The 18,268-nt window shown below is 35.6% G+C and overlaps 1 protein-coding gene across 3 annotated transcripts; it reads left to right on the plus strand.

Moving 5' to 3' along the window:
- The first annotated feature begins 692 nt into the window (after positions 1 to 692).
- Positions 693 to 5,363, plus strand: LOC137728844 (protein SPIRRIG). 3 transcript variants are annotated; one of them, XM_068467626.2, is made up of 8 exons: positions 693 to 2,336; positions 2,681 to 2,857; positions 3,298 to 3,402; positions 3,544 to 3,609; positions 3,896 to 4,010; positions 4,135 to 4,524; positions 4,641 to 4,699; positions 4,947 to 5,363. In XM_068467626.2, exons 1-6 carry the CDS (start codon positions 2,184 to 2,186, stop codon positions 4,161 to 4,163), a joined length of 645 nt encoding a protein of 214 aa, XP_068323727.2. In that variant the 5' UTR covers positions 693 to 2,183; the 3' UTR covers positions 4,164 to 4,524; positions 4,641 to 4,699; positions 4,947 to 5,363. The 3 variants fall into 3 exon arrangements, with proteins under 3 accessions (XP_068323727.2, XP_088541345.1, XP_088541346.1); XM_088685219.1 differs by having other exon boundaries at positions 3,896 to 4,524; XM_088685220.1 differs by having other exon boundaries at positions 3,310 to 3,402; positions 3,896 to 4,524.
- Positions 5,364 to 18,268: the final 12,905 nt, after the last annotated feature.

Genomic DNA, 18,268 nt, shown 5'->3' on the forward strand with positions numbered 1-18,268 from the left:
TGGTTCAACATTAAGTGCAGAATACAGAATATGGAGTTTAATAGTTTTATCTGGGAAATTAAAACACAGTTTAATCTCTAGAACCCCGTTCCAAGATTGACTACCAAATCACAGGGGTTGGAGTTAGGTTTGGGGGACATTGATGGGACGGGTAATATATATATATATATGTGTGTGTGTGTGTGTGTGTATATATATATATATAGATATATATATAGCATCAAGCTAATATAAAAATGCTAAGCCCTAAATTAGAAGGAAACCAAGATTCAGCTAGATGAATGAGGAGTTTCAACAAAGAGCTTGCGAACCGAACCCGGATTCTTTAATTAGAGATTCAAGAGAAACCCACAGAAATCAGAATCGAACTTCATGAACTCCAGTTGAAAAGCACTGTGGACATCATACCCTAAGATCATAAAAGAAGAAGCTGACAAATAGAGAAAACGGACGGTAATGACCGAGTTGGAAAGAAGCGGAGAAACTCAAGAGTGTTATGAACCAGCATTGTGATTACTTCAATCACAAGGGAAAATGGGCATTTGTAATAGGTCCAAAACGTAAGTCATTCAGGACTAATTTGTAATTTAACATACAACACTTGTCGATTTTTTTTTTTCTTTCTTTTTTGTGTTTGTGATTGAATTTATATTTTTTTTTCCGGGGAAACTGGTCCAAGGATAGGGCATAATTTGTTTGAAATTTTGAAGAAGAGCGGGGTGTTAAAGAAAATTATTCGAAGTATTATCCTTGAACTCCTCCTTCTCCCCAACCAGCTCAGCCTTCCAATGACCAACTCATTTCTTCCGTCCTTCAATCCAACCCTGACATCGACAATAAGAAGAGGAAGAGAGTGGTTTCAATTCATCCTGATGTCTTGCGAGAAGCTTCATCGGAGAACTTTGATGGAGTTGCCAAGCATGTCTTCAAGAAGCTCCGAGCAGATAAATTGTGTCAAGTTAACTCTTCCTTATCTTCCAGCCATCATAAGGAACTTATTAAGACCCTCAAGAAGATCCAAGATGTAGCGGAGAAACTCAAGGTGTTGAATTCTTCTTTGGTGTCAAAGCTCAAGAGCTCTGTTGAAATAGATTCCAAGTCCTTAGTTAACCTTTTTACTGCATACTACTTGGAAGGTTTCAAGGATTGTAAGGCTAAGGGCCATCGTTGGCCCCATGCCCGAATGGGGAAAATTTATTAAACCAAACCAAACCAAACCAACTACACCAAAGAATAAAGCAGCCCACCGGTCCAAAGTGTTCATGAATAGGCCCAATAGAGAACCCGTTTTTATTTGTTCGCAAAACCGACCTGGCTTCTTTCCCTCGTCTGCTCATTTCCACAGCTCCCTCTCTCCCTCTCTGTAACGTTAGATATTCAAACTTTCCTCCTCTTTCTTCTTCCAGGCTCTTTTTATCCGACTCCGCCCGACATGCCGGCGCCAAATTAACTTGAACTGATCCCTGCACGTCCAGTAAAACGCTTTTCTCCTTTCAACCTCAGTTCGACCACCAGCTGCTTGATTAAATGCCTCAACGACGCTGGCCACTTCAATGTCTTTGGTTACTTGCTCCTCAAGTTAGAAATAGGCAAGTTAGGAATTGAGTGGTAAAATTTTTTGTGGTTAAGATTCTTTTCTGTGAAGAAATTCATCCATCATTGGACAACTTCGGTTTACCTTTCTGCTCTATATGTTCTCGGAATCCTCAGGTTCGAGCTTGTTCAAATGCCGGGCTGGTTTCTGTGTTCTTTTGGGTTTTCTTCGTTGGCCAAGTGGAGTTTACAAGATATTTTAGGATTACCAGGGAGACTTGCAGTTAAAGGAACCTGCTTTTCAACTGTGGTGGGAACAATCTTGGTCCAGGCCAGGCTCGAGATCCTTCTAAATTAACTGGGGACATACAGAATGCAATTGATGAGCATAGACTAAATGATGCATGGAAGTTGCATGAGTATCACGTGCAGACGGAAAATTTTCCTATGAAATATGTTATGAATGAGCACCTAATGAGTCTTGTCGAAAGCTTTCGTGTTCAGTGGCTAGCTTGAGAAGGCTTAGGGCTGGTAGAGCATGCTATTGCAAAAACAAAACAGAACTTGTTAGAGGAGACGCTGATTTATCTGTCTTTTCGTCTTGCCAAAGCCGGATCACATATTCCTGCATGCCACTGTTTTGAGAAAAAATGGTAGAAAATGGAACGGTTCCCCCTATTGCTCCCTGGTCTGCAATATTGACCTGCATGTCTCGAACAGCCCAAAAGGCTACTGATTGTGATGAACTATTTATAGCTGAGAAAGGTTATGACGGTGATGCTGGCCAAGTCCGTCGGCTTGAGGTAGCTTTTAATTAATGGTACACAAAACCATACATGTTTGTTACACATGGATCATGGATGTATGCAAAGTTTGATTCGGAAAACACAATAGGCTTAATTCCTGTTATGTTGTGTTTGGTACAAGTATAACCTGTAGCATTTTTTGAATCGTGACATTATTTGAACATGCCAGGATTTGCTGTTATTCTAACATCTGTATTTTCCTCTACAAGTTCTAGCTTCTAGGGTAGAATTTCTTAATTTCATTAGATTAGGATACCTCTTTGGTTGTGACGGACTTAAGTGATTTTTTTGTCCTTCATTCATACCGTACGCTGTCTATGCTTGTTTCCTTTTTCTTGCAGCATATTTATAAACACTCCCTCCTTGATTCGGGGATATTGTGCTGTCTCGTTCATATTCTCAATGCCCTTCTGGATCCTGATGAAGCCAATCAAAAGCAAAAGGCTACTGATCGTGATGAACTATTTACAACTGAGAAAGATTATGACGGTGATGCAGGTCAAGTCCGTCAGCTTGAGGTAGCTTTTACTTAATGGTACACAAAACCACACATGTTTGTTACACATGGATGTATGCAAAATTTGATTTTGAAAACACAGTAGGCTTAATAGCTGTTACGTTGTGTTTGGTACAACCGTACAAGTAGAACCTTGTACCATTTTGAAGCGTGACATTTTTTTAACATGCCAGGTTTTCCCTGTTTGAGGTGTATATTTAACATATTTGAACTACAGCGTGTAGTAGCGCGTGACATTTTATTCATACTGAACTTAATCTTTGCTTGTACGTTACTGTGCTCTTGTATTTGTTAGGTTATCGGTTCATTGTATGTTTTTAACCTTCTTTTTGTTGCTAACCTATAATTATGCGGGTACTGGGGATTGCTGTGCATATTATGAAAGCATTGGCAAACCATCCTTTGGCAGCACAAAGTTTGATTGAGGATGATTCTCTTCAGTTGCTTGTTCAGATGGCTGCGAATGGCTCTTTGATAGTCTTCTCTCGACATAAGGAGGGCCCAGTTCTGCTGCACAGCATTCAGCTTCATAGGCATGCCATGCAGGTAGATACATTGCACGTATTGCCTTCCCTGTTTGTAAAGACATAGTTGGATAGCAACATCTTCCACAGTCTTAATCTTAAATTAGTTTTTAGAACCTGTAATTCGGATTTTGTTTGTGCTAAGTTGTGGTTATCTTTCCAGATTCTTGTTCTTCTCTTGGTCAATGGCAACAGGAGCACAGCAAAACATATTCGCAAACATCATCTGGTATGGTAATATATTATATGCGTGCACTGCATTGACAATGGTTAAATCCTAAATATACTAATTATGACTGCGCAACTGACCATGCATACCGCACATATGCCCTCTAATGTTGGATAAGCATTTAGTTTTATTATCTATCAGCAACATAAGCTAGCCAATGATGACTACACAGGCTATGCTGACTGTTTTAGTATGTATTATTTTCAAATCATGGCGTGATCCAAGCTTTTCTTGTTATCGTTTTAAAATTATTCTCACATTATGATTTTATGTTCCCTCTGTGCAGATCAAAGCTCTTTTAATGGCTGTCAAAGATTTCAATCCTGATTGCGGTGATTCTACATATACCATGGGCATCGTGGATTTGCTGCTTGAATATGTGGAAGTCTCATGTAGACCTGGTAATTGGTTCATCGGCCTTCCATCTTTTCGTTGAACTAAACATCTATTCCTTGTGCTGGGTTATTTTAATGTGACTTTCTGCAGCCTTAGTATGTCTTGTTTCTGATATAATAACATTTTTAGCCAGTAGAAGCTGGTGGTGTCTGGCTTAGGGAGGATATACATAATGCCAAACAAAGAAAAGCTCTTTCATATATGTTTCTGAAAGGTACCAAATGTTACTTTCTTTGTAGCATCCGACTTCATAGAAAAGAATGAATGGGGCGGGGAAATGGAAAATGGGAGAAAATCCATTTGATCCTAGTGGGAGAGAATTCATTAGGATATGTTTTGTTTCCTATTTCGTTACTTTCCATTCATGAGGAGATGTGCTTGGCTGGTGTAAGAACTGGTTCTGCTGTATTTACCTCTCTTTCACCAGCTTCTATTGAACACTTGTTACCTTTCAGAACATATATGAAAGAGTTTTTCTTTGTTAAGTAGTTAGATCTGATGGTTTCATCCTTTCATCAGGTACATTTCTCTTACATTATGCCTGTGAACCCTTATTTCCGATTGAATGTTACTTCTTCCTCCAAAATAAAATAGAAAATAAGGGTCTTATTTTTCCTTGAAATTTGTGTTTTCAGAGGACGTGATTGCGGGTCATGAAATGTTGCCATGATGAAAAATTACCCGTTACTTTGATGTAAGTTCATGGATGACAAAACATAAGTACCATCGCTGATTGAATATATCGTTCGTATGTTTATCGTCCTTGTGTCACTGAAAACTTGTTTTTCCTCATTTGATTTTTGTTGGATTCAGTTACCAAAATCGGTTGTCAATGTCATTCATGTCTGAGTTGGAGACCTCTATTTGGTTTTAACTTTGATTTTTTGGTCCTTCATCCGTACTGTATGCTGTTCATACTTGTTTCCTTTTTCTGTTTGCAGCCTATTGATAAACAATCTCTCCCTTGATTCGGGGATATTGTGCTGTCTCATTCATATTCTCAATGCCCTTCTGGATTCTGATGAAGCCAATGAAAAGCAAAAGGCTACTGATCGTGATGAACTATTTAAAAGTGAGGAAGATTATGATGGTGATGCAGGTCAAGTCCGTCGGCTTGAGGCGGCTTGAGGTGGCTTGAGGTGGCTTTTACTTAATGGTACACAAACCCATACATGTTTGTTACACATGGATGTATGCAAAGTAGAACCTTGTAGCATTTTGGATCGTGACATTATTTGAGCATGCCAGGATTTGCTGTTATTCTAACATCATGTCTTCCTCCCTGTTTGAGGTGTATATTTCGCATATTTGAACTACAGCCAGCCACTAGTAGTTTTTTTCATACTGAACTTAATCTTTGCTTGTACGTTATTATGCTCTTGTATTTGTTATGTTATCGGTTCATGGTATCTTTTAACTTTCTTTTTGTTTGTAGCCTATAGTTATGCGGGTGGAGGGGAGTGCCGTGCATATTATGAAAGCACTGGCAAACCATCCTTTAGCAGCACAAAGTGTTTTTATTATATTTTTTTGGGGTCAAACGATAGATTTATTAGATTAGGGAGCGGACGGGATTCAAAACTCATGCCGTGCTGCAAGGGCAACACTCATCTCTACTATTGTGGTAGAGGGCCATTTGCAATTTCCTTGAATTTTCCAAGTCCAAACCAATGTAATTCACCAATTTTCGGTGAGAAACCATCGTCATGGATGACTTGCAGTCATCTCTGACGAGTTTCATCAATATTCTACGCAATTCCGAACTGATCCCAAAATTATGGTACGGGAATCGGTCTCACATATTCATTCGTTCGGTAATTCCAAACTGAACCGAAATAAAAAATATATATATATTATTTAATTTTAAATATATATATATATAATTGTAACAGCTGTTGGATATGGTTGAAATTTAATCACAACCGTTGAATCCAAATAAAACCCTCACTCTCTCTCCCGACCTCACCTTAACTCACCTCACCTCACCTTACTGTCTTTGTCTCTCATCCTTCACTGATTTCTATCGCTCTCTCCTCCTTATTTGCCATCTTCGAATCTAGCCACATAACACAAGTGACTCACCTCTCTCTCTCGACTGACCTGTCTAATCTCTCTCTCTCTACATCTCATCTCTCACTAAAAAACACGTTGCAGGAATGGTAGCAGCTCAGCTGATAGCATCGTCTATCTTGACCAAGAGTTTGGCTTTGTTTGAAGGGCTCAGACCTTCAGGCCTTAAGTTGTAGCTGACAGCAACATATGATGCCTGATATTGATGAATGATAATGCTATTAAACACAATTTGTAAGAAATTTTTTGTTTTATTACTTGCTGGCTTGCAGATGCAGCAGCAACGTTGTCAAACATATATATTGGATGACTCAGAGCTATTTATGTATTAAGCATATATATATATATAAAGCCGTCCATAGAATTTAGAGTGCGGAAGTAAAGCATATAAAAACAGAGTAGCATATCAATATATTGAATTAAAAAGAACTCAGGTTGATTGAAAAGAAACATCCATGGATGACTGATGATAACATGAAAAGAAAGGATCAAATTAATTATAGAAGATAATTCCATAAAAATAATGAATTAAATGTAATGATGCAAATATATTTTGAAAATAAATTTTATTGAAAACTTACTGCAACGCAGATTACAAACAGATGTTGCCTAATGGCAGATGAAACAAGTAAACAAGGTGGAGCTCGCAGGCATCCTGAATAATATAGGTATTACAAGTGTTTGGAAAATAATCTCTGTCCTTTGTGGATAAGCAGAGAGATGATATTGAACTGAGCTATTGAGGTTTTAAACTATGTCCTTCTTCTGAAGATGAGTTCCTCTTTTATAGAGGGAGGAGAATGATTGAAGAATGCAATTTTGATCCGGGAATCCCGCTGGCAACAGAAGAAAGCTGGCAAAGCTGGCAAAGCTGGCTGAGGATGATCCTTTACTGTGGAGTCACGTCGTTACTTTTACAAAAGCTGAATGAATAGTGACTTTTTTGTTTTTCACTGTTGATGATGCCTTTACTGTGGAATCACGTTGTTACTTTTACAAAAGCTGAATGAATAGTGACTTTTTTGTTTTTCACTGTTGATGATGTTGTTGGCTGGTACAATCACATGGGCAAATAATGTAGTTCAATAATCAAACGGATCTTGAGCATCTTGAAGGTCCACTTGGTCTGCCCAATTAACGGGAAGCTGAGAAGAGGCCTCAGAAGCATCAGAGTCTGAGTCTGAACCTTTCTTTTTCTGTACCATTGCTGCTTCAGCCATGAGCTGTTGAGCCAAGTCCAGAAGCTGGGTGGTCTTCGAAGACTTTTCTTTCTTTGAGCTGGAGGATTTGGCTGACTTGGTCTTTCCTTTGAGGGAGGAAGATTGACTAATGTCTGAAAGGGATTGAACTGGTTCCTAAGTTTTCGGGAGTTCAGGAAATTGTTGAGTGTCTGGCAAGGCCTGTGAAGAGGATGCAGGAATTGCTGGAATTGAACTCTGAGGAAATTCTGCACGAACTAGATCAATAATCTTTTGGTGGTTGAATTTGTCCCACCATTTTACCCATCGGGCCTTGTAAATTCCTCCATTATCTAACTGGAAATTCCATTTTAAGATCCATGGAACTTTGTATTTGGCCATGAATAAAGAGAATAGGGAAATCCTGCTATCAAAACGGCTGTGGTCAAAACCGGTCTTGAAATTATTGTTTAATGCTTGACGAAGGTCATCAGGAACAAGAGAAATATTTAGGCCATGAGTAGCCCACCAGTCTGGAAACCATGCTGGAAATCTGAGTCTGAAACTTTTATCAAAGGTCACGAACCATGAATGACTAAAATCTTCTGTCTGATGAAGGAAAATATTGGTCCAAGCTTGAATATAATCATAATAATTATAATTGTTGTTTGGTATGAGAACATGCTGGGTGTGAAGGGGTTTGGTATGATAGAGGGGAATGCCCCAATCTTGCTCAGCGAGAAATTTTCCAATATGAAGTGAATGGTATAGAATTTTGTTTTGGTGAGTGGTGCTGTATATTGGCTTAATAGCAATACTTTCGGTTTCAGAGAGAATGGCCTGGTAATACTTGAGCCTTTTGTATGGACCTGCTGGGAGATAATGATGATTTGGGGGCAAAAGCAGTCTAGCAATGCGTTCTGGAGGTTGATTTTTATCAATGTCAAGAGGTATGCACAAAAGCTTTTCAGTAATGGAGTTTTGGGTATATGGTGATGTTTTAGCAAAGCTAGATGGTTTTGGATTAGATGGTGATGGTGATCGGACTGAAGAATAAGGATCATAAGGGGTAGCTAATGCTGTTTGGTAATTTGGTCGGATATTTCCTATTGTTGATCCTAAGGGGGTAAACCTGTTTGTAATGGCGAGGGCCGATGAAGAGTCGGGAATATACTCTTGTTTTACTGGTGCTGGGGTTTGGGACAGGGTGGCTGGGAGCCTTCGTTGCTGAGTAGGATTAGTACCCATTTTTCCCCTGCAAAAATTCTCTGGTCAGAAAATCTGGTATGCAATTTTGGCTGCCTTTAATGTATTCAATTTCAAAATCAAAGATACTTCATATGGCTTGCCAGCGTGCAAAAATTTGTGTTGATGCAATGTTTTGAACATCTTTTTGTAAAACATGTTTTGCAGATTTGCAATCAACACGAACTAAAAATTTTTGATTTAATAAATCATCTTGGAATTTGCTAATGCATAAGACAATGGATAAAATCTCTTTTTTAATAGTACTATAGTTGCTTTGAGCTGGATTCCAAATTCCTGAATGGAAACGAACAATTTGTTCAGGAGATTCGGAAGAAGTTTTTTGGTTAAGGATACCTCCATAACCGATATCAGATGCGTCGGTTTCGACTATTTTGAGAGAGTCGGGAGTTGGAATGCCAAGGCAGGGCAAAGTCTTGACATGATTTTTTATCTGTTTGACAATGGAAGTATGATTTTGAGACCATGATGGAGGATTCTCCTTGAGACGATCAAACAAAGGTTTGCATTGTTGTCGAAGATGAGGATAGAATTCTGAGACATAGTTGAGAGATCCAAGAAATCTTTGAAGCTGAGTTTTATCAATAATTTGATCTGGAAATTTATCAGCAAACTGGATAACTCGATCAATTGGCAGGATGGTTGACCTGTAAATATGGTAACCTAAAAATCTAACTTTGGTTTGAAATAACTTAATCTTAGATGCCGAGACAACTAACTCATTAGACCTAATGATCCTAACAAATGCATGCAAATGCTTCCAATGCTCATCTATTGATTTTGAGAAAATTAATACATCATCAATATAAACAATCGAAAAATGGTTGTATTGATTAAAAACCTCATTCATGATATTTTGAAATTCACTTGGTGCGTTTTTCAAGCCGAAAGGCATTACATTCCACTCGTAATGTCCGAAAGGGGTTACAAAAGCAGTTTTGTATTTATCAGATTCATGAATTTGAATTTGCCAAAAGCCTGATTTCATATCAAATTTAGAAAAAACAGTTGCCTGAGAAAGTCTCTTTATCAAGTCTCTTTTGTTAGGAATTGGATATCGGATCCATTCTAAAACATCATTCAAAGGTTTGTAGTTAATAACTAATCGTGGAACGCCGCGTTCTAATTCTGCATTTTTCTGGACATAAAAAGCAGGGCAAGACCATGGAGATTTGCTTTTACGGATAATTCCTTTTTCCAAAAGTTGGTTAATTTCTGTTTTACAAAACTCTAAAACTTCTTGGTTCATTTGAATTGGTCGTGCTTTTGTGAGGATTTTTTATTCAACAAAATCTTTAATATAAGGGAGTTTAACAATATGCTGTTTTCTGTGCCGAAAAGCATTTGGAATATCAGAACAAATTTCTTTAGTAAGCTTATCAGAAAACTGGTGAATGAAATCTAATAAAGATTTGTTTGTTAATTGTTCTTCAATTTTTTTGTGAAGAATTTCTTCTTGTAGAAATGCAATTTGTTGGGATGTTGCAGTAATCTGGTTGAGAGTTTTTGAAACACTATCTTTTTGAAGTTGTTTTAACTTTTTAAGATCTGTTTCTATGCAAAATTCAAAAGTAATTTTTTGGCCAAAAACCTTAGTAGAAATGTAGTTATGATGAACTTTGAAAGGATAAATTAATGCAATGAAAGGGAGTCCCAAAATGACTGGATCAGAAATATTTTTGATTAAAACAAATGGAGTTTTAAAACAAATATTTTGTTGACAAACATGGGCTTTGGGAATTTCATATTTTAACTTCATTGGGGATTGATTGGCCGCGCTAAGTACTTCAGTAGACTTGTGATAATATTTAGTAGGTATTACCCCTTCTTGAATAAAATTCAAATCTGCGCCGGAATCAATTAAAGCTATGGTTTCTAAAGAAAAATCTTCGATTATTATCTAGATTTTAGAATACCATTTTCTAATTCTTATTTTGTCTAAAAGACTTAAAACAAGATCTTTTGAAGAAGAGGATTTACTTGACTGAGAATCGGAATCGGAATGTGAAGAATAATTGCCCTGTTCTTCTACAAGTGCTTGTGTGCGTACTCTACCGAGTTGTGAACGAATTCATGTATTCTCTGATTTTAAAAACTTAATTTCTGATTTAATTTGATTAATTTCTTTTTGTAAATCCTTTTTTGGTTTATTAAATCTTTCTAAAGTAGTACTAAGAGAAATCTTTTGAGAAGAAGTTTGGCTAGTGCTAGGTTCATGAGAAGAAATCAAATTTTTGAGTTTTTTCAAATAAAAAGATTTCAAATCAGGGTCATTGACTTTACTAATTAATTCCATTAAAAACTCTTCTTGTTCTTCTTGCTTATTAAGTACTAAAATTTTATTACAACAAGTGTCTGTGCATCCAAACTTAATGTTTGGCGAAGAAACGTCGCTAGAACTATTAGAATCTGAGGTGGAAAAATCCAAATTTTTATGAGATTGACTAGAGTCAGTGTTCCTTATTTCTAAAGCCTGGATAAGTTGAATTTTCTCTTCTTCAGAGATTTTTAATTGGTTAATAGCCTTCTTAACTTTGCATTCATTTGCATAATGACCAAATTTGCCACATTTGTAGCATTTTCGCTTTTTATTCTGAAAATCATTTTTAGACTTCCGAAAAGGTTTTTCGTTTGAAGATGGTTTTTCATAAAATTTATTTGTTTGAAAAGGTTTGTTGGAAGATCTTTTGTTTTTATAAAATCTGGATTGATGTTTAGAAAACTTGCTGGTTTGTTGGGCTTTTTTCTTTTTATTCGAAGGAGCAATTGGAGGTAAACCATATTGTTCACAAAATGTTCCAAGTTCGTATTTAGCAATAGATTTATCTTTATGAACTTGTTTTGAAATCTTCATGTCAATACACATTTTCAATCCTTCCTTTTGTATAACATTAACTATGTTACCATAAGTAAGGGTATGATAAGGTATGACACCTTCTTCGTTTACTAAAACATTTCGAATTTTGTGAGCAAAAAGATTTGGTAAACCATTGATAAATTTTTCATTCCAAAAAGGTTGATTACTATCTTCCCGAAGCATAACTCTGGATATGAAAACATCTTTATACCATCTGAAATCACTTAAGGTTAGACACCTTAAATTACTCAGTTGGTCGTGAATACGCGTAGTAACGTTGCTGGGTGTTCCTATAAAGTGTTCTATAATCGTATAAAGTAAAGTATTTACTCCGTCGGGTATTCCCTGTCCTATCGTTTCGTCAAAAATAGGAAGTTTTTCCTCATCTTTTTTGACCGTAAAGCGTATTTCATCTCTGGACTGAGAAGTTAAGTGCTTCTCCCACCAAGAATGAAGCATTCCAGTGAAGCCAGTTACGAGGAGATCAACGATTTGTGTCTGTGTAAAATTGTGATTTGAAATATAGCTATTAGCAACCATGGACATGTGTTGAAGTTTATTCAAAAGTTCTTGTTCTGACAAGCCGTCTATATTTCATTCATATAGTTTGTCAGCAGAGACTGAAAATTGATTTTGAATATTTCGTTCTTCAAATTGAAGGTCAAGAGGAGTTGGCCTGGGATACCAGTTTTTTGTAAGAGAAGTAGGGTTGACCGAATGAGTACGAATACGTTTTAAATCAAGAGTTGGTTGAAGATCAATGTTTTGAAAAGCATTTTCAATATTTTGAATAGCAGAACTAGTTTCCGTGTCCTGAGAAGAATCTGGATCAGATGTGTTTTCTTCTTCGACAGAAACATCATTGTTTTGCAAAACATTAACAACTTTTTCTTTTTTGACCTCAGTGAGCATATGATCAATTTTTTGTAAAGTAGTCATAGATTTTAAAGCATTGGAACTTGAAGAAGTATCAGTAAAATTTACTAAAGGTTTTTCTTTTTGAGAAGATTTTAGTTGAGACAATTTGTCAATTTTTGTTTCAATTTTATCTAACTGTTTTTCAATAGTGTGAAGTCTTTGTTTGTAAAATTATTCTGCTCAATGACAGGTTTAAATCCAGAATCCTCTTTTGGAATTTTGAAAGGAGTTGCGGGAATGTTGATATTACCAGTGGAGATCAAAATAGTTTCTTTGGGAGGATGACTGGAAGAAATTAAAGTTTTGTCTTCCTTAACCCAATTTTCTTTGGTAACAACTGTAACTTTATTTTTGGTTTCATAATGTTTTTCAATGATATCGAAGAAAGTTATTTCAAATTGGTATTGTTCTACAAAAGCTTTCCATTCAGCATAAATGGCTAGCTTTTCTTCATCACAATACTTTTTTCTAAAAATATTTCTTCTGGGGATGTTTTCCTCAGAAGCGATGTCAGCTTTAAGCTTCCTCCATCGGATTTTATGTGGTTTGTTTAAAACAAGTAATTGGTGATTCACCGATGCTGTTTCAAAATCAGAAGCAGTTGGAGAAGTTGGTTCTTCTTGGTTTGGAGGATGATAAACAGGATGTGCAACTTGTGAAGAAGTGTCGACAGACTTTAATTTAAGTAAATCATTCATTAAATCTTGTTGTGCAGCTTCCTGCTCTTTTAGTTTTTTATTTACTAATGATTTGATCAAATCTTGCTCTCGACCCAGTCTATCGGTTGACGTGGATCCAGAAAAAGACTGTCTGCTAGGAGTAAAGGATTTATGTGAATGTACTGATTCACAAGATTTTCTTGCTGGTCTATCAAAATTGATTTTTACAATGCCGTCAAAATATTGTTCAATGTTGTCAAGATTAACAAGACTGTTTTGGACGGAAACCGGCTTACTTTCATTAATTAAACACCAATCTGAAGGGAGACTGATGTCTGACCACCTAATGGTTCTTGGTACTCTTATGTTTGCGCTTTCTTGGGTTGTTTGGATTAAAAGAGTGTGGTCGCGAGGACTTTTGTTCAAAGCTTGAAAATTCATGTTTGTGCCAGTGACTTTGTAATAAATTCTAAAAATAAGTGCCAAAAGCTGTGTTCCTTCCAGTACTTGGTACCCGGAGGTTTTGATATTGAGAGTAAGAGCTTTTAAAACATGTGGATCTGAAAGACTTATTGTGAGATCAGGAAAGCAATCAAAATGGATAGGTCCGTTGTAAAAACTAGATTCGATCATTCCTAGTATACTATCGTTGAAATCAGTAAATCTAGCGTTGCGAAGACATAAAAGTATAGAAGTGTTAAGGCCTTTTCGTGTTAATGGTTTGACTGCGATTTGAACTAAACCAATATGAAGATAGTTATGACCATTTTTGCGATGCGCTTTGATTTGTTCTGGAGAAGATAATTGACAAGTCTCATACTCTTTGCTAAGAGCATAAGCCTTCTTAACTGTTTTGACGTGATGTTCTGATTTGAAAAAGGTTAAAGACCAATTTTTCTTGTAAATATTTTGGGTTGAAACCTTTGGAATGTTCCATTCAGAAAAATCAATACTTTCATCTGTTTGAAAATCCAGTTTTTATTCTTCATTGACAATATCAGGTATAGTTCCTAAGTTGGATCTAGAGCTAGTGCTGGCCATTGAATTAGATCTAAATAATCTACTCATGATATGCACAAAACAAGTATACTATATGCAAGACTTAAAAGATTCACCTTCCTCGTATGTCTAGACTATTCCCCCGCTCATGCGCTCCGCTCATGCCTCTCCTGGGACTTATTGTTTGGACCACGTCTTACTGTTTGGCTGGAAGAAAGAAGAACTGAGGACCGACGATTAATAAATACAGATAAGATACAAGTTTGTGGATAACAATGAACAGATTAGATAGATGCTAATGCAATTACCAACCACTTGGCTCTGATACCAAATGGGGCGGAACTAACAACAGCAGGCGGCAAAGCCGTCCATAAAATTTTAAGTGTGGAAGTAAAACATATAAAAATAGAGTAGCATATCAATATATTGAATTAAAAAGAATTCAGGTTGATTGAAAAGAAACATCCATGGATGACTGATAATAACATGAAAGGAAATAATTAAATTAATCATAGAAGATAATTCCATGAAAATAATGAATTAAATGTAATGATACAAATATATTTTGAAAATAAGTTTTATTGAAAACTTACTGCAATGCAGATTCCAAACTCCTGAATGGAAACGAACAATTTGTTCAGGAGATTCGGAAGAAGTTTTTTGTTTAAGGATACCTCCATAACCGATATCAGATGCGTCGGTTTCGACTATTTTGAGAGAGTCGGGAGTTGGATTGCCAAGGCAAGGCAAAGTCTTGACATGATTTTTTATCTGTTTGACTATGGAAGTATGATTTTGAGACCATGATGGAGGATTCTCATTCAGACGATCAAAAAAAGGTTTGCATTGTTGACGAAGATGAGGATAAAATTCTGAAACATAATTGAGAGATCCAAGGAATCTTTGAAGCTGGGTTTTATCAATAATTTGATCTGGAAATTTATCAGCAAACTGGATGACTTGATCAATTAGTTGAATAGTAGACCTGTAAATATGGTAGCCTAAAAATCTAACTTTGGTTTGAAATAACTTAATCTTAGATGCCGAGACGACTAACCCATTAGACCTAATGATCCTAACAAATGCATGCAAATGCTTCCAATGCTCATCTATTGATTTTGAGAAAATTAATACATCATCAATATAAACAGTCGAAAAATGGCTGTATTGATTAAAAATCTCATTCATGATATTTTGAAATTCACTTGGTGCGTTTTTCAAGCCGAAGGGCATTACATTCCACTCATAGTGTCCGCAAGGAGTTACAAAAGCAGTTTTGTACTTATTAGATTCATGAATTTGGATTTGCCAAAAGCCTGATTTCATATCAAATTTGGAAAAAACAGTTGCTTGAGAAAGTCTTTTTATCAAATCTCTTTTGTTATGAATTGGATATCGGATCCATTCTAAAACATCATTCAAGGGTTTGTAATTAATAACTAATCGTGGAACGCCGCTTTCTAATTCTACATTTTTCTGGACGTAAAAAGCAGGGCAAGACCATGGAGATTTGCTTTTACGGATAATCTCTTTTTCTAAAAGTTGATTAATTTCAGTTTTCCAAAACTCTAAAACTTCTTGATTCATTTGAATCGATCGTGCTTTTGTGGGGATTTTTGACTCAATAAAATCTTTAATATAAGGTAGTTTAATAATATGTTGTTTTCTGTGCCAAAAAGCATTTGGAAGATCGGAACAAATTTCTTTAGTAAGCTTATCAGAAACCTGGCGAATAGAATCTAATAAAGATTTGTTTGTTAATTGTTCTTCAATTCTTTTGTGAAGAATTTCTTCCTGTAAAAAAGCAATTTGTTGGGATTTTGCAGTAATCTGGTTGAGAGTTTTTGAAACACTATCTTTTTGAAGTTGTTTTAACTTTTTAAGATCTGTTTCCATGCAAAATTCAAAAGTAATTTTTTGGCCAAAAACCTTGGAAGAAATGCAATTATGATGAACTTTGAAAGGATAGATTAATGCAATGAAAGGGAGTCCCAAAATGACTGGATCAGAAATATTCTTGATTAAAACAAATGGAGTTTTAAAACAAACATTTTGTTGACAAACGTGAGCTTTGGGAATTTCATAGTTTAATTTCATCGGGGATTGATTTGCAGCACTAAGTGTTTCCGTAGACTTGTGAAAAGATTTAGTAGGTATTAACCCTTCTTGAATGCAATTTAAATCTGCACTTGAATCAATTAAAGCGATGGTTTCTAAGTGAAAATCTTCGATTACTATCGTAACTTTAGAATACCATTTTCGAATTCTTATTTTGTCTAAAAGACTTAAAACAAAATCTTTTGAAGAAGAAGATTTAGTTGAGTGAGCGTCGGAATCGGAATTTGAAAAAGAATTACCTTGTTCTTCTACGAGCGCTTGTGTACGTACTCTACTGAGTTGTGAACGAATTTCAGTGTTCTCTGTTTTGAAAAACTTAATTTCTGATTTAATTTGATTAATTTCTTTTTGTAAATCCTTGATGGTTAAATCCTTTTTTGGTTTATTAAACCGTTCCAAAGTGGTGCTGAAAGAAATCTTTTGAGAAGAAGTTTGGCTAGTGCTAGGTTCATGAGAAGAAATCAAATTTTTGAGTTTTTTCAAATAAAAAGATTTCAAATCAGGGTCATCGACTTTACTAATTAATTCCATTAAAAACTCTTCTTGTTCTCCTTGCTTATTAAGCACATAAATTTTATTACAACAAGTTTCCGTGCATCCTAACTTAATGTTTGGCGAAGAAACGTCGCTAGAACTATTAGAATATGAGGCGGAAAAATCCAAATTTTTATCAGATTGACTAGAGTCAGTGTTCCTAATTTCTAAAGCCTGGATAAGTTGAATTTTCTCTTCTTCAGAGATTTTTAATTGGTTAATAGCCTTCTTAACTTTGCATTCATTTGCATAATGACCAAATTTGCCACATTTGTAGCATTTTCCCTTTTTATTCTGAAAATCCTTTTTAGACTTTCGAAAAGGTTTTTTGTTTGAAGATGGTTTTTCATAAAATTTATTTGTTTGAAAAGGTTTGTTGGAAGATCTTTTGTTTTTATAAAATGTAGATTGATGTTTAGAAAACTTGTTGGTTTGTTAGGCTTTTTTCTTTTTATTCGAAGGAGCAATTGGAGGTAAACCATATTGTTCACAAAATGTTCTAAGTTCGTATTTAGCAATAGATTTATCTTTATGAACTTGTTTTAAAATCTTCATGTCAATACACATTTTCAATCCTTCATTTTGTATAATATTAACTATGTTACCATAAGTAAGGGTATGATAAGGTATGACACCTTCTTCGTTTACTAAAACATTTCGAATTTTGTGAGCAAAAAGATTTAGTAAACCATTGATAAATTTTTCTTTCCAAAAAGGTTGATTACTATCTTCCCGAAGCATAACTCTGGATAAGAAAACATCTTTATACCATCTGAAATCACTTAAGGTTGGACACCTTAAATTACTTAGTTGGTCGTGAATACGCGTAGTAACGTTGTTGGGTGTTCCTATAAAGTGTTCTATAATCATATAAAGTAAAGTATTTACTGCGTCGGGTATTCCCTGTCCTATCGTTTCGTCAAAAATAGGAAGTCCTTCCTCATCTTTTTTGACCGCAAAGCGTATTTCATCTCTGGACTGAGAAGTTAAGTGCTTCTCCCACCAAGAATGAAGCATTCCAGTGAAGCCAGTTACGAGGAGATCAACAATTTGTGTCTGTGTAAAATTGTGATTTGAAATATAGCTATTAGCAACCATGGACATGTGTTGAAGTTTGTTCAAAAGTTCTTGTTCTGACAAGCCGTCTATATTCCATTCATAGAGTTTGTCAGCAGAGACTGAAAATTGATTTTGAATATTTCGTTCTTCAAATTGAAGGTCAGGAGGAGTTGGCCTGGGATACCAGTTTTTTGTAAGAGAAGTAGGGTTGACCAAATGATTACGAATACGTTTTAAATCAAGAGTTGGTTGAAGATCAATGTTTTGAAAAGCATTTTCAATATTTTGAATAGCAGAATTAGTTTCCGTGTCCTGAGAAGAATCTGGATCAGATGTGTTTTCTTCTTCGACAGAAACATCATTGTTTTGCAAAACATTAACAACTTTTTCTTTTTTGACCTCAGTGAGCATATGATCAATTTTTTGTAAAGTAGTCATAGATTTTAAAGCAGTGGAACTTGAAGAAGTATCAGTAAAATTTACTAAAGGTTTTTCTTTTTGAGAAGATTTTGGTTGAGACAATTTGTCAATTTTTGTTTCAATTTTATCTAACTGTTTTCCAAGATTTTCTTGCTGGTCTATCAAAATTGATTTTTACAGTGCCG

This window comes from Pyrus communis, chromosome 15 (genome assembly GCF_041283825.1).
Source record: "Pyrus communis isolate YQ-2024b chromosome 15, ASM4128382v1, whole genome shotgun sequence".
NCBI lineage: Eukaryota > Viridiplantae > Streptophyta > Magnoliopsida > Rosales > Rosaceae > Pyrus > Pyrus communis.